This window comes from Apaloderma vittatum, unplaced genomic scaffold (assembly GCF_000703405.1).
Source record: "Apaloderma vittatum isolate BGI_N311 unplaced genomic scaffold, ASM70340v1 scaffold5108, whole genome shotgun sequence".
NCBI lineage: Eukaryota > Metazoa > Chordata > Aves > Trogoniformes > Trogonidae > Apaloderma > Apaloderma vittatum.
In genome coordinates, this window is record NW_009731108.1 from 1 (window position 1) to 17,209 (window position 17,209).

Consider the following 17,209-nt stretch of genomic DNA (forward strand, 5'->3'; position numbering starts at 1 on the left):
CGCCTCCGCCGCTCGCTCCCGGTGAGTTTGCGAGCCTGACGCTCTCAGCCTCTAATCATCATAAATTACGGCCGGTGCAATCAACATCGAGTTGAATAAAACGCTCGGTGGTGAGAGATGATCAGGCGTGGAGCACAAAATACCGTCGGCTCCAGGAGCGCTCAGCTTAAAGCAGGTCAGGTCTCCTGGAAGGCGTGAGCAGAGCTGCTCCTCACTCTCCCTACCGTCCTGTCAGGTGGATTTAAACTCAAGATTTCCCCGTCTCCTGAGCACCTACTCAACTGGAACGTGCTCTAAGTGCATCTTGTTTGTCGCTGGTTTCTTTGCCAGAGGCAGCATTTGTCTGGCACATTCCCTGTCCCCAGAGGGGAAATTGCTGTGCCAGGGAGGGAGAAGAAAACAAAATGTACGGTAGTAACTCGCCAAAAACTGTTTCTTTTTATTAAGCTTCATGGATGTTGATAGCCTGAACTGGTGAACGCTCAGGCCCCCGTTTTAATTTAAGCACGTGGAAAGTCTTGTGTTGTGGGGCACCGATCACGTGCGGCCGTTTTCTCGCACATGTCAGAGTTTGCAGGGTCTGGCCCGACTGCTGTGATGGTTTGGGAAACGAATCGGCACGTACTTATGGAGTGCTTGGGAGGCGGTTGGTATCGAGGAAATGCTGCATTTTAGTGATGTTTGTAGGCACGAGAGGCTTCTCCATATACTGGACTGTCGTGTGCTTTCCATTAAAGGATGCCTATTATTTTTTTCCCCTAGTCCCTCCTGGCTGTAGCATCGCAGAGTGACTTTGTCCAAGGACAAAAGATCCCCATGAGCTGAGCGTGCTGCTGCCTGCCTTCACTTCAACCTCGTTCTTAATTTTTAAATAAATAAACAAAACAACTGACAACAAAACCAACCTAAAGCTAAGGGCTGATTTAGTAGGACGCATAAAGGAATCTGTGGCTGGCGGTCAGAACAGTCCGAAAATGCTTCAGATCCTGCTTGGGTGGGGGGGACCAGCCTGCCCTTAGCAACGAGCTGGGGGAAGGGCAGAGCCGGGCGGGCCCAGCGTGATGCTCCATCGCGGCAGTGCCCGGCTGCTCGGGGGGGAAGACAGTGCTGCCGGGGTTCAGGACAGCCGGGACAGCCGGGAGGGTCAGAAAGAGGGACGCTGCGACTTCTGACCGTGTCTCAATCCAGGGAAACGTCTGCCTCCGAAACTGGCTGCGGTGAAAGCGCGTTTTGTGCTTGGGCAGCCTTGCTGTTCAAATCGTGTCTCTTAAAGCTCTTCTGACCCATCGGAGAGAGAACCTTTTGGTTCATGGCTGAGATGGCGCGTGCAGGGCTCTGCCTGAAGGAAGGAGCGGGTTTTGAAGGAAATCTGTCAATTTGTTTCGAGTGAGAAGATGTGTTTTTCAGCTCCTGAGAGTGCTGTCGAGTTGTTTTTCCAAGCTGCACTCTGTTCTGCAGGCGTTGTATATTTTAAGCATAGTTGAAAGTGTTGGATTGAATCTCAGTAAATAAGTATCTTCCAAAGTAACTAACTGCTTTGTTTCTAAATAGCCAGTCTGGGCTTCTGGTTTGCTCTGAGTGAGGAATATTCCAGGGTGAAATTTTCTGCTGAAATAGCAGTTACAACTGTAGGAAACCTGTTTCCCATGCATGACTGACTTAGTGATGCAGTGGAGTGGTGATGTGAGCAGAAGGGGGATGTATGCATGTGAAAGATCCTCCATAATACCACCGAGCTAGTAACATTATCCTCCACAGAGCTTTCAGCTTGCGGCTTGAGGTGAACAACGTGTAGCTCTTTTTCTCTCGGGTAGGTCTCCTGCGGTATCGCAGGTATCTGTGTGTCAGAAGGCAGTGAGGTGTGCTACTCAGCCAGGGAAAAAACCACCTTAAAGAAATGTTCTTTATCCTGTCTTGCTGCTGAGCCTATCCGATATACAAATGAGCACACTTTCAAAATATTTTCTTTTTCTCTCTCCTTGAATGTGTGTTCTTCAGGTGTGAAATGTGTTGTTTGATGAAGGCAAATAAAATGTCCCACTGCAGTTGATATACCCAGGGAGTCAGAGTTTAGGTTGCTGTCGAAACCCTAACTGAAGTTCCTGACTTGGGTCACCTTTTTCATTTAGTGTTGTCTGCTCTGGTTTTGGTGACGCCTTTTTGGAAAGCTAAGGTTTGGAAGTTTTGCTCCCTGTTCCTCCTGGGGAGGTAGAACCCTTAGACATTTCTCCCAACATCCTGGGTATACATTGGGTGTTTACATACATCTGCAGCTGTGACTTGACTTTATCCTTTTTCTTCTGCTGTAGAGATGACTGAAGAGGAACAGTTTGCACTGGCCCTGAAAATGAGTGAGCAAGAAGCCAGACAAGTGAACTGTCAGGAGGAGGAAGAGGAGGAACTCTTGAGGAAGGCCATTGCCGAGAGCCTTAATGTAAGTGTGCTTCTGTGAAGAGGCTCGCCAGGGTTCTTCAGCAGCGTTGCTTTCTGCACATGCCTTGCTACACTGCATAAAAGAAGATTTTTCCAGTGCAAGCTGGAACTACAGCAGTCACAAAGTAGTTGTTTTGTACCATTCCTAGCAAGAGGGGCGTGTGATGCCTAATCTTAGCTGTCCCCTATTTTGGGGTACATGGTTCTGATCAGGGGGTGTTGGAGGGGTCTGCAGTGCAGGCGACAGCTGCCAGCGTGCTGAGGGAGCCCTTAGTATGATCTGCTGATAGAGAACACACCTCTCAGAGAATCAACCTTTTGTTTTTCAGAGTCACCAGCCCTCAGACTCCTCCGATGCAACCCCTCAGTTGTCTGCGGAACTGTTTGGCACGCGAGGCCAAAGGGAGCCCGCCGAGAAAGAAGGCTCTGGGGTCCTGGGAGGTCTGGCGCCTTGCCCTGACACCCCTCGCTCCGAGTGCAGCTCCCACTCACAGGGCACCAGAGCTGATGGGAACGGACAGATGGATGTTGCCCGGAGCCCCCTGGTAGTGTTGAGGAGGTTAAGCCAGGAAATCGTTGAAAGCTCACTAGTATCCAGCATAATCGTGTCTCCGGGGAAGGGCCAGCCTGTGACAAGGTCAAGTGAAAAGCCTTCCTCGCCAGCAAAAAGTGATTCTGGTAACATGTTACCCAGCACCCTCGGAGAGGACCTCATCTCTTTGAGTCCCACCTTTGGCAGGGTGACTTCAGGCTCCTGGCGACTGACACCTCGGAGACTGTTCACGAGCCCCTCCAGCTCTTCTGAAGCAGCGGGCCATGAACCAAAAGAGCAGCTCCTGCCCTGCACTGGCCATTCTGCGGGAGACGCTGGTGCTGGTTGCTCAGCCACGCTCTGGAAGAGCTGGACTATGGAACGGTGTGACAGCCCCAGGAGGAGTGGAGGGGGAGCAGGTACCAAACAGCCCTCACAGTCTGGGAGTGCCGCCAAAGTCTGTGTTTCCACAGAGCAAGCAGAGCAGAACGAGGTGCCCGACAGTACCCCTGAGCCTTGCGCGCTGCATGTGGCGGAGGAGAAGCACAAGCAGGAGGAGGCAAGAGACACAGTGCACTATTACTGGGGCATCCCCTTCTGCCCCAAAGGGGTTGACCCCAACCAGTACACCAAAGTCATCTTGTGTCAGCTGGAGGTTTACCAGAAGAGCCTGAAGCAGGCTCAGAGGCAGCTGTTACATAAAAAGGAGTTTGGTAACCCAGTTGTGCCCAGTTCTTCCTTGAGCCAAAATGAGCTTGGGAAAGGAGAGCAGATAAGCAGGGAGAACAGGGTTGCTGATGATACAGAAGATGGAGACCCAGATGGGCAGAAGGAACCTGAGAGCATCACCTGGCTCCTCCCTTCAAAGAGGAGGGAGGCAGAGAGTCCAGGGCACAGCATGGAAGAAGAGAAGGACTCCACTTCTGATGACGAACCGACCACCAGCTACTGCCAGGTAAGAGCTTCGCCACTGAGCAGTGGCAGAGCAGTTCTGCTCTTTGATCCTTTTTAGGATTCAGTCCCTTCTGCAGAGCAGGCACTGCTGTTTAATGCCCCTCTTAAAATCTAGGGACTTCCTCCCCTACCCACACAGCTCACTGTGGAAGGGAGAGGCGTGCAGGCTGATACCCGGCTCACAAACGGTAGGGGCCATCGCGCAGCCTGGCAGTTGTCCATTAATGCACCACTGAGATAAAGACGTGCAGCTTACTTGTCCTTCTCAGCGGGGTGTAGCCTGGCCGTGCGTCAGCGCAGCGACCGAGGACGTGGTGCCGATTGCTGCCAGCTCTGTCAAACCAGCTTATAAAACCACAGCCCGGTGGGGAGCTCTGCGTTCCCCTTCGCAGACAGGAACATGCCTTTTTCCTTGCAGCGCAGGCTCTCCTTTTTGCACCTGCGTGCTCCTTGGTGCCTGGACATGCTTCACCCTTGCAAGTCCTCTTTTCCCTCGTGGTCCTGCGGCCGTGGCCGGGGGAGGCTCTGTGTCCTTGCAGGCGTTTTCTGCCTGCCCGGGGTGATGTGTTGTCACAGTGATGCTCATCGTCCTTGTTTTAGTGGTTGGGCACCTTCTCCCCAGCTCGCTGGCTGGGGCTGCTAGACGCTAGGTGTCAGCCTCTGTCTCCATCAGGGCTCTCTTGTTGGAGCGGAAGGCAGCTTTCTGTCACTGCTAAGTTTAAACAGATTGCTAGTCAGATGAAGTATTTATTACTGCTGTATTTTAGGTTTGTGTCAGCCTTTTCCAACCCTCATTTTTCATAATGACTTCACTCTCGGATCATTGTATAACTTCTCTATGACTGAAGCTTCGGCTCTGTTGTTCCTGTTTTCGAGTGTATTTGATCATTTACCCTGGTGTTAGAAAGATACTTAACTTGTTTTGTGATATTTATATTCTGTCTTGTAATATTGAACACTTAGGAAAAACGTCATGTCTGCATTTTCTGGTTGCAGAAAAAGAGCAGAGCCGTCTGTGCTGAAATGTGACTTTTCGTGACAATGCTTTGGCTGCGGTTTAGCAGAGAGAGATTTAAACAAGCCTTAGAGGTGACCTGCAGAGGAAAGAAACCGACTTGTGCCCTTTTAAATTTCTTCAGGGTAGACACAAAAGACCTGGAAGGTTCTGAGGCAAACTGCTTTGTTTTCTGTGTCTTTACCTTTGGGAATGGAGGTGTCATTAATCTGGAAGATGGGGGTGACTGCAAGTCTGGGGAGGTGTACACTAAAGTCCTTGGAAAGCTGCAGCAGCTGGGAAGGGTGTGAACTTTTAATCAGTATTGAAAATCGTGGGGTATTTTTTTATTTTCACGTTATTCATTTAATGCTAATACCTAATTAATTCTTGGGGAAGAAAGAGGTTTTGGTGGTGCTGAGTGGGAACTTGTCATGTACTCATCCTGACCACAAGAGCTCTCTCAAAGAACCATAACGTGTATGCAGATGTAGTCTTTCTGGTATTTTTTAAGGTCAAAAAATAAGGAAGAGGAGGGAGGAGCAGACTTCAGAATTTCAACTCTAGCCCAAAATTTGCAAGTCGTTTATTTACTTGAAAGAAAATAGTTTCTAAATGCCCTTTTCATCTGTCTTATCACACCCAGCTTGAGAGGTTGCTCCCTTCTCTCGCCTCTCTGTGCAGTCGCATGCTGAAGCCAGCGCAGGTGATTTACTTGCAAGATCAATATGTTTGATGTTTGCTTGTGCCTCGTCTCCATTTTTTTTCCTTCTATCAAATACAATTCCACTGGCAGTAACAAAGGAGGGGCCCGGAGCAGCCGTGTCCCCACTGTGCTGCATCGCTAGGAGACCCTGCTGCCTGTACTGCAGCTTTCCCTGGGGGGCTGGAGGGAGATTTTTAGGCAGTGCCGAGGCTGGAAACCATCCGTGGGGACTCAAAGCTGTCCTTGAAAAAGCCTTGTGCCCTGTGTTGTACCGGTGAAACGAAGGTGCAAAGGACACACTTGAGGGAACCCCCCTGTACCCCTGCTTTGACACCTTCGCGTGCGGTGGGCAGAGACCTTCCCCCTCTGCCTCCCGCAGCCAAGGGATGGGATGCTGGCACGGAACCTGTGAACCTGCGCTAACAAACTTCAGTGCTAATAGAATCAACCCCTTCATAGCCTTTCAGAAAAGGTTAGGGGACTCTTGGTTAAAAGATTCAGAGGGAAAAGACCCAGTTCTGGAGAGTTAGAGTCTGGTGACCTAATTGAGTGTCATACTTCATAACATATGTACTAGGCAAAACAGAAGCGTGGTCTGGTGTTCGTGACCGGGACAGAGTCCTTGTTCAGGAAAAAGAAAACTGAGGGAGGAGGTGTGGTATTTATGTTAATGATGAGTTAGGCTGTGAGGAACAGCACAGATAACACAGAATATTTGGGAGCTGGAGTCACTTGAAGGAAATCTGACAGGAGGCTTTGTTTTGGGGCTCGCTGGGGAAGTACATCAGCCATCCAGGAGGGGAGCTGAACGAGGTTGAAACCTGTGTTGGAAATCAAACTCCGAGAGTTTAATAGACTCGAGGAAGGGAGAGGAAAACCCTTTGGATTTTTTTGAGGACTAGCATGAAAAATCTCAGGCCTGACAGCAAGGGCTGCTAATAAACCATTGTAATTCCACTTGATTAGGGAATGGCAAGTGTAACGTGTACACTGAAGAAGAAAAAAGGGATCTGGGTAATGACTGACATGTTAGCCTGACCTTGGCAGTGCATAAGGCTTTTGAACAAATTTTAAAGGAAAGAATAAGTGGAGTTGTAGAGCTAAATGAAAAATGGGATAAAATGCACACAGATCTACGAGCTCTAGATTGTGCAGGTTAATCTGTTCCCTCTCTTTGATGGGACATCTGATTTCCCAGTCAAGGAAGATGCAGCAGCTCTTATCTGTAAGAAATTTCAGAAAAGTACTTCTCCTGGTCAGACTGAGTTGTACCAGTTGACGGGGTCATTCTGGCTCAGACTAATAGATTAAATGGAGTGGGTGAGGGCTCATGGGCTGCTTGCAGGAGGGCAAGGGGACACTGAAGTCCTTGGGCTATTCAGCTCGGTACCAGTGGTGGCTGCCTACTGGGACATCGGGGCAGAATGCCAGGAAGAAGCGAGGGTGTAGAAGGTGATGGACAGGACGATGTGAATGGATGGACATGGGCTGTCCAGGAACATGTCCAGGCAGCAAGGTGGCAAAAAGTCCTGCCAGGGAGCTGCTGAAACACCTTACCACGAGGAGTGATGGAGGCAAATAGCTGAGTAGTTCAGGATGGGTACTTGACTGTTTCCAGAAGAAAAAAATACGTAACAGCCTGGGTGCAATGCCATGGACAGAATCTGATGACCCAGCAGATCCCGCTTAGCTATGTGTGTTGTTTTGTGTAATATCAGAATTTTCCTTACCAGGCCTCCCAGATGCTGCCGGCAGAGAACGCACGTGAAGATGGGGAACCCATGCAAATAGCACAGAGGTGAGCAGGGTGATTTCAGAGCGTGGGGCTCGTGTGCTTGCTCTGGTAACCTGGGCTCTTCCATTCTCCCTGGAGCGTTTTGGGGTGCAGCCTCGCCGGGGCTCGCTGGACAGGCTGCCGCTGTCGGGTATCCCACGGAGCCTGGGAGGGAGGTGGGACGTAACTGGGGAGGGGGGAGGTCGGTCACTCTTTTTACTTTATAAAATGTGCAAGGGGCATCGTAGCACGAGCACAAGGGCTTGATCCTTGCCCTCAGAAGCTGCTGTGACACGGTGCAGTAGCGCTGTGGGGTGGGTAGGTGAGCTGAAGGTGAGTTACAGCGATGTCATCACGTGGCCTGTCTGGGAAGGCGCACAGGCAGCATGGTGCAGGGTTTACTGGATTTCTGTGTGTATTTTTATGTTCTTGCCTTGCTGCTGAGGAGGAGAGAAGGGAGGAGGAAGCCAGACGGCACTGCCTATCAGCCAAAGATAGAGTGCAGTGCTCCAGAAAAGCCACTTCAGCAGATGACAGGTGTGGGACAAGTCAACATGATTTTCTTCAGATTTAAGCCTACTCCTCTTTTCCTTTTTTTTTTTTTTTTTTTTCCCCCTGTGGGATGCAATTTTGCAGCAAAGGCTGTGAGGGAAGAAGGGCAAATGTGAGAGGATTCAAGGAGCAAGTTACAAGAGAGGGCAGATAATGTCATGTTTTTAATTTTCTGGGTTTTATAATTTAAACCTGCTTTGAAACAAAACTGCCAATTTTCCTCTTATCTAGCAGCGTTTGGCCTGAGCAGTTAATATCAATATGCAGAGTATGAAAATCCCTCTCGCTTGCACCTTTCTAACAAGCTTAACGCTCGCCTTGGGAAGCAGGAGGAACCTGCAGCTGCTGCTGCTGCCGGAGCTGATGAGCCTCTGACAGCTGGATGTGAAAAGAGAAGGACCTCTTTGCTGTAGCTGGTGGGGTTAGTTTGGGACATTCCCCAAAGCCGCCCAGGAGCTCCTGGCTCACCCCTCGGGGCCGGGACGCTGCCGCGGCCCCTCCTTGAGCAGCCGGCACATCTGCAGCCGGGCAAAGCAATGGCTGCGGGGTTTGCAGATTTGTGCCCGTGAAGCGTTGCCATCTGGCTGCTGGTGGCTCGCCAAGCACAGCCCTCGCGGGTGAGGCTCGGGCACCCCGGCCGGCGTCCGCGGCAGCTCAAAACAGGAAAACATGGCTCTGAGCTGGCTGGGGGTAGCAAAGCAGTTTGAGGGCAGCGACGGCAGCAGGAAGAGGCTGCTTTGCTTTCTGCGGGCCGCTTCGCCTGATGGTTTTACGCTTTGTGCGGAGCGTGGCGGATCGGGGTTTTAATAAATGATTATAGGCTTTGTTACCAGGAGATAGTTGGTGTAGCAAGAAATGCGGTTTGACTTAAAATTGATTAGCCCATTTTATAAATGTCATAGCAAGTTGTTTTGTGCGACTCCTTTTGAAGTGAGCCCTGATGTTAGACACAGAGTAAAACACGCTCAGCCTGGATTCATAACAAATGCTTTGAGATGCTTTATTTAGAGAGAAAAGCCACTTGTGATTTCCTATCAGAATTTTGTTATTTATCATAAATCAGCAGTGGCTGCTCTCTCCTCTCTAAGGCCTGCGGTTGAGCTTAATAAATCTTCTATTTGTCAGTGTGGGGATTCATGTTTTTAAAGTGTGTTCCTGCATACTTGATCAGACTAATCAGAAAGCCACGCAAAGCGCCGAGCGTATCAGCATGGGTGCCAGACTTACTCAGCAATGCCTGCGTGTTTCAGAAAGACACTGTGCTGTGTGTGGGGAGGGGAATAAAAAAAAAAAAAGGAGGAATCTGAAGGTCAAACCCAGAAGAGCAGTACCCGGTGCCGCTCGGAGGAACCTCCATGCTAATGCCATTAGGACTTTGCTGCAGGGAAGCCTTGTCTTGTGTTGCATCCTTGCTGCTTCTAGTTGCTGTGCACAGTGATAAGTTAAAAAAAAAAAAAGCAGTGTAAGGAGGGAGAGGGTAGTGTGGGATAAAGCAAGTCTGTGTCTTTCCTCTCGGAGGATTTCCTTCCCCAGACAGAAGGAAGCACCACGCTGGTACCTGCACAACTCCCAAATCTTGCGAGTGTAGAGATATTCAAGAGAGTCCCACAGTTGTGAGCAGGTATTTTTTTGCTCCCCTGACATGAGATAGTGGCCCTTTGTGCCTTTTTGTCAAGGGCTTCTAGAGAAAAAATAAAAAGTTCTCTTTGGGGTCTTTGCTTAGGACAGCATTTTATACTGATATTTCGCTGTTATCCTGGTATTTCTGGCTATCAGATATTGCCCACTTGGAAATTAGGGCATATCTGCTCTTCTGAACTGTGTGAGACAGACGGGTGCGTGCTGTCTCACCTGCTTGATTAGAGATTTGTATTATGTTTATATATTTGAACAGCATCTCCATGTTGACCCCACTTGGCAGTAAAAGGAGTCCAGATATTGCCACAGAAAACTCTGCTGAAGAAGAGATCTCTGTTTGCCCAGGTAAGAGGCGCTTCAGAGTGTTTCTGAATTTGCACTTGAAGTTACACACTTCTGAAAACTCTGTTCTTTTCTTTGACTTTTCTGTTATTTGAACAAAGTGAGATTTCTTTCCCAACCGTGTTTGTCAAGGCTGAAATTACCCAGGTAATTTAGTTTGATTCCCTGGTTTTGGACCCATTTCCTCCAAGGCAGTTCTGTGAGCAGAGATTTTTGGGGACTTGCTGCTGAAGAGGCACCAGGATGTACACTGGTATGGAGGGATCCCTCTGAACAAGGTGTCGTGAGTGGTCTCTTCAATGCAATTAATAAATGTTCAGATTTTTCAGTGTCAGGATATGTGTAAAGTGTGAGAGCTGAAATAATTTTTTATCTTAAATTAATAAAATGTGTGTGGGACCAACAAGTTTTTCTTCCTTGGTCTCTCCTACTGCATTTGAGATTTTCCAGTCCAGGGTTTTAAGTGAGAAAATTAACGAAGAGACCTCTCCTGTTCACGAGCAGCTGTAGAGAGAGAGGCCGTGGGGGTGCTTGGAGGCACATTTTGTTGCTAAGGAAGATGTGGAGGTCTGAGAAAGGTGCGACTGTGAGGCAGACACCAGAATGGGAGCTCTGTTTGCCTTGATGCGAGGGAGAGCTCTATTCTTGCTTTGTCTCTGTCCCAGCAAGTGCCCCACGCACTTTCCTTGTGTCTAGTCTCACTCCCCGTGAAGCTGCAAAGCTATGGTGGCTTTGTCCTCACACCACCGTGCTGCGACTTTTAACCCCTCATCCAGCTGTGTTGTTGCACGTTGTCTGATAACATTTGTGGCAAGTCTAAAAAACGTTTTGAAGCTGTGAAAACACTGTTAAGAAATGGGCTAAGTTACATCAACAAGTGAGGAGATAATTTGGGGGCTGCAAACCTACGCTGACGTGGAGCTGTTTTTCTGCAGAGACTCAGCCGAGTCCACTGGAAGCCGCTGAAGTGGAGAGAGCAGAGCTCTGCTCGGGCAACAGAGATGGACCTGTGCAGGTAAAGGAGCCTGAAGCTGGGGAAGGGTCCTGTTTCCAGTCCTTCTGGCACTAGCTGTGCTGTGCTGGCGTTTCCGCTTGGCTAGCTGGGAGCCTGGGTTTCTGCTATTGGAATCCTTGCAAACACTTCCCTCTTCACTTTTCTTCAGTGCTTCAGAACTCCAGTCCCTTTTAGCTGGGGGCTGCTTGCACCTGTTTCCGGAGCCTTTCCATCCTGTAGCTGGAGAGTTGTTATCAATTCCAGCTCGTTCTTCTGTGCCACATGCACTGCTGTGCTGTAGGATGCCATCAGTGTGGGCAGCAGCAGTTCCTTGTCCATGCTCAGAGGTTTAGTGCTGTGATTGTTAGTGATGCAGAGAGACCCCAGGAGCTGCGAAGGGAGGCCTAGTAAACCTCAGTTACTCCTGTGACATGCTTTTTCCTGTTAGGGCCCTCTGAACTTTGGTGTTTGTTCTCCACAGACTGTCTCCAAGAAGCTAAGAGGAGAGGTTCACCCAGAGACTGGGCTGGGATAAAGATGACACTGGTGTCTTGAGGGCTGGCGGCGGTTTGCAGTCCGAGCAGAGTGACCTGAGCCCAGGAATCTCGATTTCTGTGCAGTCATAGTTAATAGCAATAGTAAGTCAGTGGCAGGGCCATCCTCTTACCTCCCGATGCAGATGTGCGCTGTTGTGTGGCTCCTTTCCCCATGTTGTCACACCTGTGCAGCAATTGCTTCGCAGCTGTTGCTGTACCGACATCTGACTTCAGTTCCTGCTTCTGATAAAACTCCCTTTGTCTATTAATTTAGAGAGCGATATCAAAGGGGTTGCCAAGTACTCCTCTGGCAGGGTACATGAATACAGAAGCGTACAGCTCTTGACAAGAGGATTCATTTGTGGAAAGCTCATTCGGGGAGTCTGCAGCTTGTACGGTGTGTCTGCAGCTCTGATGTCTCATTGTCACAGGCCTCTTAATAAACCAGCTTCTGCTCTCGTGTGCCTTTCATTCTGCAGGTATCTCAAAGCTCTGCTCAGTCAATTAGACCGCAGTGGGCAGAGGCGGCGGTCCTGCGCTGAGCTGGGCAGCTGCAGCCACCGAAGCACGTTTGTGACCCATTTGGCTGTGGCCAGGACGCTGCCCTGCCCCTTGTGCTCTGAAGAGGGTTCCCCAGGTCTTGCACCTCGGTCTAGACGGTACGAGGTGACCAGTGCAGTGTTTGGGAGCGGTGGAGCTTCCTGGAGATTGTTTGAGAATGTTATTGCTGGCAACACGTACCGGTCTGGAGCCTGCAGCCCTCCAGGAGGATGGTGTAAACAGCTGCCGTGTGCACCGGTGCTGAGCGTGAAGCGAGTGTAGACCGCTGGGACAGACTTCTTGCTAGCAGATGCTGAGCCAGGACACAGGAGTCTTCTCGCTGAGCTCAGCCTCTAGCATAGCTCTTGGCTGGCTGTCGGCTGCAAGTACTATGTCTTGCAGGCAATTTTCTCTGCTAAAGAGAAGAGGCAACAGTCTCTGCCTCTGAAGGGGGTGATTGGTTCTGCGGTTGAGGTTTTGCAGGTCGTTGCAGCAAGATTTTGTACAAGCAGTTTTGGGACCGTGGTATCTTTTGTCACAGAATGTTGCATTTCTATTTAAAATTAGTAATTTGCTGCTGAGTGTAGGCGGGCAGGGTGCGCAGAATCGGTGATCTCCTAAGATTGCTTTAAAAATGGCAGCTAGAAGGAACGGTGCCTGCTGCTTTTCCCATCATATTTTTTATGTGTGTTGTCTGACTAGGATAACGCAGGTTTGATCTAATCATTCATATTTGACACATCTTGTTTTTTACGGCTCCTCTGTGTGACGCCCTGTGGTGAGGACTTCACAAGATGTAGTGACACCGAGGTGTGAGAGCAGGGTACAAGTGCTAATGCTGTAAGTGATGTGCTTCAGCAGCCTGTGTTCAGCTGGAGGAACTCTGTGGCAACTACGCTGCAGAAATTCAGGGCAGAGAGCCTCCCTGGAAACGAGGTATTCCTGGGGCTGGGAGAAATGCATTTTGTCAGTCAGATTCTCACTTTAAGGCCCAGTCCTGTTAGCAAAGCACCTTCCTTCCCTTTAGGGCAGAAGAATTGGGATTGGACCCTCATTTGGAAAAGCAAGTAATAAACTGAGTAATAGGACAGAATGTCACAGAATCACAGAATGTCAGGGGATGGAAGGGACCTTGAAAGATCATCTAGTCCAACCCCCCTGCCAGCACAGGATCACCCAGAGCAGGTCACACAGGAACACATCCAGCTGGGTTTTGAATGCCTCCAGAGAAGGAGACTCCACAACCTCTCAGAATCATTATGGTTGGAAAGGACCTCCAGGGTCATCTCTGAGCGGCCTGTGCCAGTGCTCCGTCACCCTCACAGTGAAAAAGTATTTCCTAATGTTTTTGTGGAACCTTCTGTGCTCCAGCTTGCACCTTTTGCCCATTGTCTTATCATTGGACATCACTGAGAAGAGCCTGGCTCCGTCCTCCTGACACTCACCTTGGACATATTTATACACATTAATGAGGTCACTCCTTAGTCTCATCCAAGCTAAAGAGACCCAGCTCCATCAGCCTTTCCTCACCAGGGAGATGTTCCACTCCCTTCATCACCTCTGTGGCTGCACTGGACTCTCTCCAGCAGTTCCCTGTCCCTCTTGAGCTGAGGGGCCCAGAACTGGACACAATATTCCAGACGTGGCCTCACCAGGGCAGAGCAGAGCAGAGGAGGACCTCTCGCGACCTACTAACTACTCCCCTTCTAACACACCCCAGGATGTCATTGGCCTTCTTGGCCACGAGGGCACACTGCTGGCTCATGGCCATCCTGCTGCCCACCAGCACCCCCAGGTCCCTTTCTCTTTCTCCTGCGCTGCTCTCCAGCAGGTCAGTCCCCAACCTGTACTGGTACATGGGGTTGTTCTTTCCCAGGTGCAAGACTCTACACTTGCCCTTGTTGCATTTCATAAAATTTCTCCCTGCCCAACTCTCCAGCCTGTCCAGGTCTCGCTGGATGGCAGCACAGCCTGCTGGTGTGTCAGCCACTCCTCCCAGTTTTGTGTCATCAGGAAACTTGCTGATGGTGCTCTCATTGATGAATATATTGAATAGGCCTCCAACTAGACTCTGTCCCATTGGCCACAGCTCTCTGACTTCTTCCCTTCAGCCAGTTTGCAATCCACCTCGCTACCTGGTCATCCAGACCACACTTCCTCAGTTGAGCTGCGAGGATGCTGTGGGAGATGATGTCAAACGCCTTACTGGAATCCAGATAAACCACATCCACTGCACTGCCATCATCTCTCCAGCTCGTTATGTCCTCATAAAAGGCTATCAGGTTGGCCAAACATGACTTCCCCTTGGAAAAACCATGCTCACTGCTCCTAATGACCCTCTTATCCTTGATATGCCTGGAGATGGTGCCAAGGATGAGTTGTTCTGTCGCCTTTCCAGGGCTGGAGGTGAGGCTGACCTGTGTGTAGTTACCCGGGTCCTCCTTCTTGCCTTTTTGAAGACTGGAGTGACATTTGCTTTCCTCCAGCCCTCAGGCACCTCTCCTGTTGCCCACGACTTACCCAAGATGATGGAGAGTGGCCTAGCAGTGACTTTGGCCAGCTCCCTTGGCACCCCCGGGTGCATCCCCTCTTGGCCCCTGGGTTTATGGATGTTCAGGTTGCTTCACTGCTCCTTAGCCCAGTCCTCATCAACCGAGGCAAACTCCTCCTTTGTCCTGACTTCCTCTGGGGCCTCAGGGCCCTGGGGCTCCAGAGGACAGAGCAGTCTGGTGGCACTGAGCATCTTGGCTGACCCCAGTTACCGCTTCCCTGAAATTACGCCGTTGGAGGGAAGCAGAAGGCAGTTTGGCTGCGTACTGTCTGCGTGTCACTGCTTAGCCCTAAGAACAGAAAATTCTCCTGTAATATTTTCCTAGAGGTTTTTTCTACATGGTTAATACTTAAATAACTTTTTAAAGCATTGTGAGGAGGGAAAGCTTCTTTCTTAAATATGGGGAAATCTTGTAGCAAGTCTGTCTGGGCAGAGATCTAGTTATGAGTGAGATGGCAGCAGTCTGCTGTGTTTTGGGAGCATCAATAGCGTAAGGAGCAGGCCGTATCTCTGCAGGTGGGTAGTGGAGCACCTTTGCAGCTGTGTAACCAATGCCAAAAGAGAGTGTTGATACGTGGTAATGACACTTGGAGAACAAACACAGGCTGTGACATTTTGCCCTGGTGAAAAGCTGCTGCTAGTAATTTTGTGTGACACAGATTTTTAGTGGTATTGCCTCTCTCCTTGATCTGTGTCCCCTCTGATGACTGCTCTAGAGAGGAGGAGCTTCCCAGTGATCTCTTCAGACTCCCTATGAGCACAGCAGCCTCCTTTCATCCTGGGGGAAGCTGTGTTCCCAGACAGTGCCTGTGTAGTGCGGATCATGTCCAGAAACTGATGAGCACAAGTCAGGTGTTGAGCTCTTGCTTTGCCCCATGCATTTTCCATCAGTTTCTCTTCTGAGCTTTCCTGATTAATGGAAGCTTTGCCATTTTTCCACGCTCGTACAGGTGATGTTTGCCTTAAATGGTGTGTATGGCTGTGCAGGGAGGTTTTACCATGATTCAGAAGGGCATGTTGCTTTTGGAAGAAGAATTAGTTATTAGTGCCGCGCAGTTTACTCAGCCAGTGGTCTTATTTCAGACCAGTATGCGATGAAGGGAGAATAAAACTTTCCAAGAAAAACTCAGTCTGTGGGAGGGTGAGTAGCTACCAGACAGCATGGAGCTCTGCACCTAGCAAAAGAAGAGAAATGACATGATTAACTGTCTGGCTAATTTTTCTTCTTCCTTAGGCTGATGGAGATGAACATGCTGGCAAGGCTGTGTCTGAGTGCAATCCTACGGCTGCAGACCGTGTGTCGTGCCCGCTGTGTGACCAAGGCTTCCCAGCTACGGAGATCGAGCTGCACGCCATGTACTGCAACGGCGTCGTGGGAGAGGAGGCTGGCGGCGACAGTCCAGGTGTGCTGAGCGCTGCTCGTGTGTGTTTGCTCTTTGTGCTCGTCTCCCTTTCCCTGTTCCTCGCGGCCAGGTGCTGCAGTCTTGTCCCTCTCAGGACGCCGACGTGGTGTGTCGGGAGGTTTGTTCACTCTGCCTCGTTCCATCTCCGTGCCAGCCATGGGAGTGTTAGCAGAGGCTCTTGTGTTTCTAGCACCTCTTGCACAGAGACGTCTTCTCTCTGGCCGACTTCATAATTCATCACATCGTTAGTCCCTTAGAAAGTGTATGAGCTGAATATTACCCCAGGATTTAAGCCCTGGATGCTTCAAGTAGTACTCAGAGGCCATGGCTATTGTGTGTTTTGTTGAGGACCTGCAGAAAATCTGCCAGTGGTAGAAAAAGTCAGCCTCCCAAGACATGGGGGTGAGTGTCCTTCAGGGCTCTTGAGAAGGAAGGATGTTCTGCACAACTGCAAGCACGGCCTGTGCTCTGTGATGAGTCTGACATTTGTATGTGCAAAAATGTCTTGTTCAGCTGCAAGAGATTGCAGAAAAGTTTCCCTCTTGTTGCTCTGAAGTTGTGAAATGATAGCTATCGATCAGGAGCTTGGATTTGTCTCCTTCATGCGAAGAGTGAGATGTAGAGACACAGTCAGAATGCCAGTATTAATCCTCTTTGCAGTCTTCTCTGTATCGGTTTTCCATAGCCAACCTTTGTAGAGCTTAAGTGAACAAATACACTGGTTGGCTATCAACATATTCAATAAGTTATGTTTTAGCTGCTGCTTGAAATGTAAAGTCTTTGTTAGCACAGTGTCAGGTAGTATCAAAGTAGTAGCTTGTAATAACATTAACTTTTCAGGTTGTGAATATATAATTTTCAGTTGCGTACTGGGTTATTAAATGCAACCTAAATCTACAATGTTTAAATAATTTGAGCAAATTGGAGCTAGTGCAAGAAATGTAACTTCATCTTTCCTCTAGCAAGAGGAAGTTTCACCATGTAATCTTAATGCAGAGTTCATGTAGTTTTAAAATACAAGGTCCCTGTTAGACTAAATCTTTGGATTTTTTACACAGGTCCTGTCAAAATAACAGGAGCCAGAGAAGTGGCTGATACTGTTCGGCGCTTAATTTTGGTGGGGAGTTCTTTCTGCAGGCACAAACCAGCTACTAATGCAAAATGTTCTGTGCAGGCAAAGCAAAAATTATTGCAGTTCCTCTCCCATCCTCAACACTGGTAAAATTCTTATCCACACTACAAAATGCAGCAGGTTTTAGT

General features: G+C 49.4%; 1 protein-coding gene across 1 annotated transcript in view; it reads left to right on the forward strand.

Annotated features, from left to right (window-relative positions):
* Positions 1–2,309: 2,309 nt before the first annotated feature.
* The window catches only part of UIMC1 (ubiquitin interaction motif containing 1), a gene marked incomplete at its 5' end in the record, with an annotated part of 23,043 nt that continues 8,143 nt past the window's right edge, over positions 2,310–17,209 (forward strand). Inside the window, 6 exons of the mRNA XM_009875058.1 lie at positions 2,310–2,434; positions 2,763–3,920; positions 7,353–7,417; positions 9,840–9,928; positions 10,861–10,940; positions 15,781–15,949. Of these exons, the coding sequence (XP_009873360.1) occupies positions 2,310–2,434; positions 2,763–3,920; positions 7,353–7,417; positions 9,840–9,928; positions 10,861–10,940; positions 15,781–15,949 (1,686 nt within the window). The remainder of the gene's footprint in view (positions 2,435–2,762; positions 3,921–7,352; positions 7,418–9,839; positions 9,929–10,860; positions 10,941–15,780; positions 15,950–17,209) is intronic.